At 49.5% G+C, this 9,661-nt stretch overlaps 1 protein-coding gene across 5 annotated transcripts in view; it reads right to left on the reverse strand.

Moving 5' to 3' along the window:
• SERBP1 (SERPINE1 mRNA binding protein 1) overlaps positions 1-1,923 on the reverse strand; it is a 24,090-nt gene extending 22,167 nt beyond the window's left edge. For all 5 annotated transcript variants that reach the window (XM_018567317.1, XM_018567314.1, XM_018567316.1 and 2 more), the window contains exon 1: positions 1,560-1,923. In XM_018567317.1, the coding sequence (XP_018422819.1) occupies positions 1,560-1,812 (253 nt within the window). In that variant the 5' untranslated portion in view covers positions 1,813-1,923. The remainder of the gene's footprint in view (positions 1-1,559) is intronic.
• Positions 1,924-9,661: the final 7,738 nt, after the last annotated feature.

Here is a 9,661-nt window from a genome sequence, read left to right on the forward strand (position 1 = left end):
ACACAACCCACTACAGATACAAGGCTAGGGCAATAGGGCCAGCTACAGGCAGACTGGACGGCGCACACCGGCACCAGGTGACCCGAGAAGCGCCCCAAGATTGAGGATGTGGGCAGAGCACAGGTGAAGCTATATTCAGAGGGACACACTGGCAGTAATGGACCTTCATGTTGTAGCAGGCACTCCAAGCCTTAGTGGATGAACAGAACTCATAGTGGCCCCAACAATGAGACAGGTTGGTGCACCTATGTTCAGGGGGCCACACTGGCACGTTTACCTTCTCTGCTCAACTTATAACCCGGACCCTTTGAATGTAAGCAGAGTACTGCGTGCCGCTATGGGATGGGGGCGGCCTATGGCACTGGGGGATCTTCCCTGCTTCCAAGCCTTGGAGTGTGAGGAGAGCTTAAAAAGGGGCCCCAACATGGTTGGACTGGAACCCATCTATGTGGGCACCAATACCGGCAGCCCAAATAGGTGCAGCTATATACAGAGGGGCACACTGGCAGTAAGTGACCTCTGATCTAGGAAGTGGTTTTAGAATACAAGTAGAACTTACAAGGGCCACACCATGGAGAGAGCACACAGAGGTGCAGCTATATTCAGAGGGGCACACTGGTACTAGATCTAGGTGGCACTCCAAGCTGTAAGGTGTGAGGAGACCTTACATGGGCCCCAACAGGGAGATGGCACACACAGGTGCAGCTATATTCAGAGGGGCACACTGGTACTAGCTGATCTCTGACCTAGAAGGCCCTCCAAACCATAGAAATTGACCAAACCTTACAGGGGCCCCAACATGGAGAGCACATACAAAGGGTGCAGATATATTCAGAGGGGCACACGGGTACTAGATCTCTTATCTAGGAGACCCTCCAAGCTGTAGGGTGTGAGGAGACCTTACAGGGGCCCCAACATGCAGATGGCACACACAGGTGCAGCTATATTCAGAGGGGCACACTGCTACTAGATCTCCTAGGGGGCACTTCAAGCTGTAGGGTGTAAGGGAGACCTTACAGGGGCCCCAACATGCAGATGGCACACACAGGTGCAGCTATATTCAGAGGGGCACACTGCTACTAGATCTCCTAGGGGGCACTTCAAGCTGTAGGGTGTAAGGGAGACCTTACAGGGGCCCCGGCATGCAGATGGCACACAAAGGTGAAGCTATATTCAGAGGGGCACACTGGAACTAACTGATCTCTGACCTAGGAAGCCCCCCAAACCATAGAGTGAGATCAGACCTGACAGGGGCCCCTCCAGGGAGAGTGCACATAGCGGTGCTGTTGTATACAGGTAGGTGCACGTGCTCCTGAAATGTGGCCCTCAGCCTGCAGTCCGGATACAGGGGTGGCTCCTGGCCTCCCCCAGCTAAGGGGAACACACGTGCTGCAGGGAATGTGGCCCCAGACAGTGACAGGGGCCCCAGCACGGAAGGGAGTTCTGGATAGCGTAAGGGAGTCCCCTGCCCTTCCCCCACGCAGGCCTTGTGACAACCCGACCCCCGCAGGCTGCGCTGTCGGGCCGTGTGGCCACTAACACGAGGAGGGCCCCCTCACCTTCCTTCTTGAGAGCCACGGGTGGCGCGGCCTCCTCCTTCTTCTCGGGCAGGGGGTTCCTGCGGTCCTTCTGCGACTCCTTCTTAGGCTGCTTTGCGGCCTGGGCGGCGGTCTTGGCCTGAGCTCCCCCCGCCTCCTTCTTCTTGTTCTCAGCCGCCTTCAGCACCTCGAACGGGTCCGACTCATCGTCGAATAGCTGGTCGAAACGGTTGGTAACGACGCAGCCGAAGCCTTCCTGCAGATGCCCGGGCATTGTGGCCCCTGTCCTGTCGGATGTCCTCAGATTTGGCGAGGGCCCGGAGCGCGCAGCTCGCTTGAAAGATGGCCGGGAAAGAGGTTGTCTTCTCTTCCGGCGCCAGGGACATCCGGGACATAGGCGCGCGGGGGGTGACGGGAGTTGTAGGCGGGGGCAGGGAGAGCCGAGCGGCCTCTGGCGGTGGCCTGAACTACAATTCCCGGCATGCACCGCGGCAGCATTGTGCTGTGTGTGTTGTGCTGCCTGTCAGTGACATGAGGTAGAGCAGAGGAAGAAACACATGGGGGTGGGGGGAAAGCCAAGGCAGCCAGAACCCCCTCCCCTCACCAATAAATAGATTTACCTCTGCTTATGACATTACGTGACAGGCACAAGTGGAGATGGGACAAGGTCAAAATGGCAGTGCTGATGCCAACATGTCAGCAGCAAAGCATAACTCCCTGTGTGCACAAGCCCTGCAAATGCCCACACGGTGCAGATTACCTGCAGAAAGGGCTCATTTTGCGTTTTCCCAGAACGCATGAAGGGCCGTCACCTGCCCCATATTCTACTGGCACGGCCTGTAAAAATGGGACTTGTTGCCAAGGTTATTAATAGAGAAGAGATCATACAAACGCCATTTCCTTCCAGACAAGGTAACAACCCTGTAACTTGACTTTCTGGTCTGGTGTAGGCCCGAAGAGTATGGTGGGGCAGCGAGCATCGGACACGTGTATCACACATGAAATGAGCACATTTCAGGGGCCGCAGACATGCTACAGGCGACGGTCAGGGGCCGCAGACATGCTACCGGCGACGGTCAGGGGCCGCAGACATGCTACATTGCTACAGGCGACGGTCAGGGGCCGCAGACTTGCTACAGGCGACGGTCAGGGGCCGCAGACTTGCTACAGGCGACGGTCAGGGGCCGCAGACTTGCTACAGGCGACGCCTGTATGATACAAAAAAAGAACAAAATCTGTAATAAATAACCAAAACAAACATCAAAACAGTCAGAGCCCCCCCAATTCTGCTGATTATAAGAACACCAACCCATTAAAATATGCTCAAAACACCTGGGGACTGTCTCATTTTCAAATCTTACCTGAGCAAACAGAGCAAGCCTGATCAAAAGAGAGAAGCTGATGGGTTGCCATAGGTAACTGCTCCACATTCTGTCTGCTCCAGTTTTGAGAAATTCCCCCCATGTGGTATCTGGCAGTCCAGGCAATACATCTTGGGGAACGGGACACCCCACATTCCCTGTTGTACACCTCAAAAATGTCACTGTATGAGTAGGTTAACATATGAATCCTCCGGTCAGTATCCAAATAGGAGGATTATACAGTGGTACCTCGGTCACGAACATAAAGGGGTTCTAAACCCTCCGGGTTTTTTTTGCCTATATCTACTGCTATCAAGCAGTAGATATAGGCAAAACGTTTTGTTTTTTTTAAAAACACTTTAACAGGGGTTTAAACTTACCTTGTTTTCGCTGCGCGCTCCCGTCCGCGAAAACGAAACTGCTCGGGCGGCCGCAAATCATCTTGGGGCGGGGGCATGCGCAGTTTGGATTCTCGGCAGAGACGCAAGGTAAGTCTATGGACACGTGCACCCGTATGCAAGCAGAGAGAAGTCAGCGCTGGATCGGAGAGCCGCCGCACCGCTGGAGGGACAGATGAAAACATCAGGAAAGAAGAAGAAGATCGGATTAAGAGACATCATTTGGTAAGTGCTGACATTAACATTGGGGGGAGGGGGGAAAAAAATGATACTTTAGGCCCCGTTCACACTGAGCGATTTATCGCGCAGTAATTCCCGCGATATTGCGGCTATTTACCGCGCGATATCGCTCTCCAATGCTTGGCAATGGGGCAAAGGGTCCTGCTGTCGCGGGTCGTGCATCGCTACAGCAGGACCCTTTTTTGAGTGGATTTTCCCGCGATTCTAGCTTGCTCAATGCGCAAGCATTTGCGCGATATCGTGCAAAATGCAAATCGCGCGATTTGCGAATCGCGCAGTGTGAAATGGGGCCTGAATGTCTTTTAGGCCCCATTCACACTGCGCGGTTTGCAAATCGCGCGATTTGCATTTTGCGCGATTTGTCGCGCAAATGCTTGCAGTGCATAGAATAGAATCGCGGCAAAATCCGCTACAAAAAGGTTCCTGCTGTAGCGACACACGACCCGCGACAGCAGGACCCTTTGCCCCATTGAGATGCATTGAATCGCGATAAATCGCTCAATGTGAACGGGGCCTAATTCGTTCCACAATTCTGGTCGCGAACCAAATTGGTTGCGAACCGAATCAAACTGTGATCAGACCGCGATCTCGACTAGAGGAAGCCACAACCATGTGCCAGAGCAGGGAAGATGGCTGTGGTTGTGTTCGTCGCCCGATGCGGAGTTTGCAAATGGAAGCGACATTTTGCCAAACTTCCTGTTCGCGAACCGAATTGTTCACTAACAGAAGCGTTCGTGAACCGAGGTAGCGCTGTATAAGCAGTGACACTCTCACCCGGGTTCCAATATTGAGTCGCTCAGGGAAAGCACTTTGCAGGTTTCCAGGAATGTGTACAGTTCCAGCCATTCTTGTAGTAAATCACCAGATGATGCACGTAGGCTAACAAATGGCCACAGCCATCCAACTCACAGATTGCAGTCAGGTCTTGGAAAAGCATCGCAGATCACCGCACAGGCATGAGCCACCTAACATGTTTCGCTCCCCACAGGAGTCTTGTCAAAGGTTTGTGGCTGTGTTGAAAAATGATACACAGATACAGCTTTCACCGCTCGCATTATATGAATATGCAAAGAACAGATTTGTCTCTTTGGATAGAAGCATCGGATATAGATTACGGATACACATGAAAATATTCATAGGATTTCCCCATGATACAATGTATCCTGCACAGGCTGACTCCCCCCCCAGGTGTTTTGGGCAGATTTTAATGGGTTGATGTTTTTATATACAGCAGAATTGGGGGGTTTTCTGACTGTTTGGATGTTTGTGTTGGTTATTTACTATAGATTTTGTTATATTTTTGTATCATAATATAATGATTATAAGTCTTTAATTGTGGTTGGGTATATAAATACCATATAATAGATAATATAGTGCGGGCTGAGTTGTGCCAATGTGGCCTGAGGCGTGCCCATGGCCACGCTGTTAGGTACGCCTAAAAGGGGGCATACCAAATGAAAAAGTGATGGAATTTTACATTATAACGGGGATGTGTGGGTGGGGACAACCGCTTTCCCTACAATGTCAGGCAGGAAAGAGGAGGAGTTTATATAGCCATAATCCCCTCCCACAAATACAGGTTAATAAATTAAAGGAGAACTATGGGTTCAGGGCTTTTCCCCATAGTTCTCCTTAGGGTAACGGGAGGACACAAACTAGCGTCACATACTTGTGGTCGGGTATATAAATGCCGTATAATAGATAATATAGTGTGGGCTGAGTTGTGCCAATTAGTGATGGGCTCGGGCATGTTCGCAGCTCCGCATGCCGAGGCCACCAGGAAGCGGACAGCGCGCAGCGCCAATCACAGGTACTGAGACATTTCCCGATCTCTGCAGCTGCGGACCGGGAACATGTCTCAGTACCTGTGATTGGCGCTGCGCGCTGTCGGCTTCCTGGCGGGCTCGGCACGTGGAGCTGCGAACACGCCCGAGCCCATCGTTAGTGCCAATAAGCTAATGTGGCCTGAGGTGTCCCCCGTAGCCACTCTCTTAGGTACGCCTAAAAGGGGGCAAAAATATACAGATGGATTACTATACAACACAGGTAATTTGAGTAACATAGCGATGAATACAGAATGAGTCATATTACAAAGCGAAGTCGACCAGATATTTAATCATCCTACTTAAAGGGCTCCAATCCTTTTTTTTGTTTTGTTACAGACATGATCCACTGTTGTCACCACCAGGCACTTTGAAGGCAGCCATTTTGTTAGCAAGGCCAATGTTCTCCAAAATGTGGCCCACACACAGCCATCTGTGGAATTCAGTTCAGTGGAAGAGATGTGTGCTGCACACTTTCAGGTCCACCTGATCATGTCTGTAAAGGAAGTTCATGAAAGTGACAGCTTAGAACAAGTGGCCACTGTAAATTTAGAGAAAAGCAGCTGGGCCTGGTGGGATCTGACAGCTTACAGCAGCTGGATAAACAATGGGGTGAAGAGGACATTTGATGGTCACTGGGACTAAAAGTGAGAGAAAATCCAACTTTTTGAGTTGTCATAGAATCGGGATTAAAAGGGAAATATTTCAGTGGTGTCACGAAGTAGACCTTTTTCTTGACTTTTTCGAACCATGGGACTGTAGACCCTTTCCTCAACTTTCATGAACCATGGTGTAGACCCTTCCCTTGACGGTCATGAACCAGGATAGTAGACCCTTACCTTTGCCTGGCTGTCATAAAATGTGGGTGTAGACCCTTTCCTCGACTGTCATGAACCATAGACCCTTTCCGCTATGTCAGGAACTGTGGGTGCAGACCCTTTCCTCCCCTGTCATGGACTGTGAATGTAGACCCTTTTCTTCAACTGTCATGAACCTGTCACGACACAGAGAAGTAGACCTTTTCTTCAACTGTCATGAACCGTGGGTGTAGACCCTTTCCGCTATGTCACCAACTGTGAGTGTAGACCCTTTTCTTGACTGTCATGAACCAGGGAAGTAGACCCTCACTTCCCCTGTCACAAACCGTGGGTGTAGGCCCTTCCCATGACTGTCACAAACCATGGGTGTAGACCTTTTCCTCAACTGTCATGAACCCTGGGTGTGAGCTTGTAAAAAATAAATCAAGACAACTGGACTTGCTGTATGTTTCATCTGACCAGCTTTCTCAATTCAGAATGACTTGTTCAAAAATTCTCTGGGAGTAAATATTCCCAGTTTCCCTGAATTGGGAAAGCTAGTTGTATGACCAGTGAAACATCTTCATGCAAAATACATCAAGTCCAGTTGCCTTGATTTATTTTTTACAGATATACCATGACCTGGATGTAGGAGAACCTTCACATACACACTTGGGTGTAAGGCTCTTCCTCCACTGTCAAGAGCCATGGGTGTAGACCGTTCCCTCAGTACTACCGCTTTTTCTGAGAGTAGTGCCTTAGGGATAGTCGGTGTTCCGTACTGGTGGTGAGTTACACAGGTTGCAGGGTGGAACAGGAGCATGTCTGTACTGGTAGTAAGTTACACAGGTTGCAGGGTGCATTGGTAGCATGTCTGTACTGGTAATGAGTTATACAGGTTGCAGGGTGGAACAGGAGCATGTCTGTACTGGTAGTAAGTTACACAGGTTGCAGGGTGGAACAGGAGCATGTCTGTACTGGTGGTGAGTTACACAGGTTGCAGGGTGGAACAGGAGCATGTCTGTACTGGTAATGAGTTATACAGGTTGCAGGGTGGAACAGGAGCATGTCTGTACTGGTGGTGAGTTACACAGGTTGCAGGGTGCAAGGGTAGCACGTCTGTACTGGTAGTGAGTTACACAGGTTGCAGGGTGGAACAGGAGCATGTCTGTACTGGTGGTGAGTTACACAGGTTGCAGGGTGCAAGGGTAGCATGTCTGTACTGGTAGTGAGTTACACAGGTTGCAGGGTGGAACAGGAGCATGTCTGTACTGGTAGTGAGTTACACAGGTTGCAGGGTGCAACGGAAGCACGTCTGTACTGGTAGTGAGTTACACAGGTTGCAGGGTGGAACAGGAGCATGTCTGTACTGGTAGTGAGTTACACAGGTTGCAGGGTGGAACAGGAGCATGTCTGTACTGGTAGTGAGTTACACAGGTCGCAGGGTGGAGCAGGAGCATGTCTGTACTGGTAGCAAGGTAAACATGATTTACTGGTAGCAGCACGAGGTATACTGGTAGCACGAGGTCTGTCAGCAAACTGACACAATGCTTCAGTGGTGACAGCAAGTCTCGCTCAAGCTAAAATGGACTTTGAAGTCATGTGACACTTGCAGCGACACTCCTGGCAAAACCTGGAAGTGTCCGCGGGCATGATGGATGAAGTGTTGGCACTGGAATGGGAAAGGTTAGGGATTGTGACACATCTGAACACTTGTTGTGGTGACAATTGACCAGGAGGGGATTACCTTTATTTTGGAGAACTTGCCTCTTACATCTGACCTGTCGTTTCTGTGGAACAGGAAGTGAATGTGATTCTCTCTAATGGGTCACAGACAGGAAAACTAAAAAACAAAAAATGAAACAAAATTAGCTTTTTATACATTTTCAGGAACAAAAGTATATCCAAAGCCATATAAATCAGTTTTTCTTTTTCTGTCTGTCTTGTTAAGAAGATTTTCTTTCACATCCTGTTCTAGAAACACAAAAGGAAGTAATAGGAGATTTCTACAAAGTGAGAGAAATACACTCTTGGTTGTAAGTGGAAAAGTTGTCTGTGCTGAAAGTTTTCCCCTTACTCCCTGTTCAGGTGACAACTGTAAAATTTGTAGTTTTCCTATCACTTTGACAATGATCACCAAGACAAATAGAGTGGGCAGGGCCAGTGCTAGACTATTTTGCACCCTGGGCAAGACCAGCTACTGCACCCCCCAGTCCCCCCCTGGCAGAGCTTAGGGTGACTGGAGGACGCTAGTTTGTGTCCTCCCGTTACCCTAAGGAGAACTGTGGGGAAAAACCCTAACCCCATAGTTCTCCTTTAACACTTCACCATGTTTTGTTACTGGTAACAATTGTACAGACTAATGAACCCATTTAAAATCACCTGAATGATGATTTTAGTAAATTGCATTGATTTACAAAATGTATAAATACAAGGAATCATGATTTGATATTAAGGCAAAATCACCATTTTCATAACTTAGTAATCATCTATATGTCTACCTGGGAATTCAATCAACAGATTGAGAATTCTGCACCAGGAAGAGCAAGTCTTAAAGACGGGGGTGTCACGATGACATCACGCTGCTGTGTCCTTGGATTAAGAACATCATGGGCCTGGTGCTGAAGATTCTGGTGACCTTTCCAGGGAAATACATTAAACAAAATCCTTCTAATTGCCGTTAAATTTTCATTAACAAAAACACTGGATATCTTAAACACACAGAATAAACCGGCTTTTTCACTGAACCCCAAATTACCTAAATGAGGCAAACTGGTAGATTAAAATTAAACTGCGCGTTCACTTTTCCTGCTTTTTTGCTTGCAAAGTCTTCAGTTATAGAACGGACCAATTACACTGCAAGCACATTTGATATAATATATAGAAAACATCATGTGACACAGATCCTTCTGCTGAGTTCTGCGATATCTGTTGTGGCTGCTGATGGGCTGAATTCTGTGTAGTAAAATTAGTTGGGAGGCTTTACATTGTTGGGAGGCCATACACTGCTCGATTCTCGTACGAGAATCGGTGCGAAATCCCGCGATTGTACGAGAATCGAGCAGTGAGAACAAAGACGTGCGACCGTTTCTACTGTACGGTCGCACGTCTTTTGACCAGCAATGTAAGAGAGGCATTCACTCTCCCTCATATCCCCTCTGGTCCCACTGTCCCCCACATCTCTTCTGCTCCCCCATATCCCCTCTGCTCCCCCACATCCCCTCTGGTCCCACTTTCCCCCACACCCCTCTGCTCCCACTCTCCCCCACATCTCTTCTGCTCCCACTTTCCCCCACATCCCGTCTGCTCCCACTCTCTCCCACATCCCGTCTGCTCCCATTCTTCCAGACATCGCCTCTGCTCCCAGTCTCCCCTCTCATCACCCCTCTGCTCCCACTCTCTTCCCTCATCACCCCTCTGCTCCCACTCTCTTCCCTCATCACCCCTCTGCTCCGACTCTCTCCCCTCATCACCCCTCTGCTCCCCCTCTCCCCCCTCTGCTCC

This window comes from Nanorana parkeri, unplaced genomic scaffold (genome assembly GCF_000935625.1).
Source record: "Nanorana parkeri isolate BGI_ZX_2015 unplaced genomic scaffold, ASM93562v1 scaffold1028, whole genome shotgun sequence".
In the NCBI taxonomy this organism is placed as follows: Eukaryota; Metazoa; Chordata; class Amphibia; order Anura; family Dicroglossidae; genus Nanorana; species Nanorana parkeri.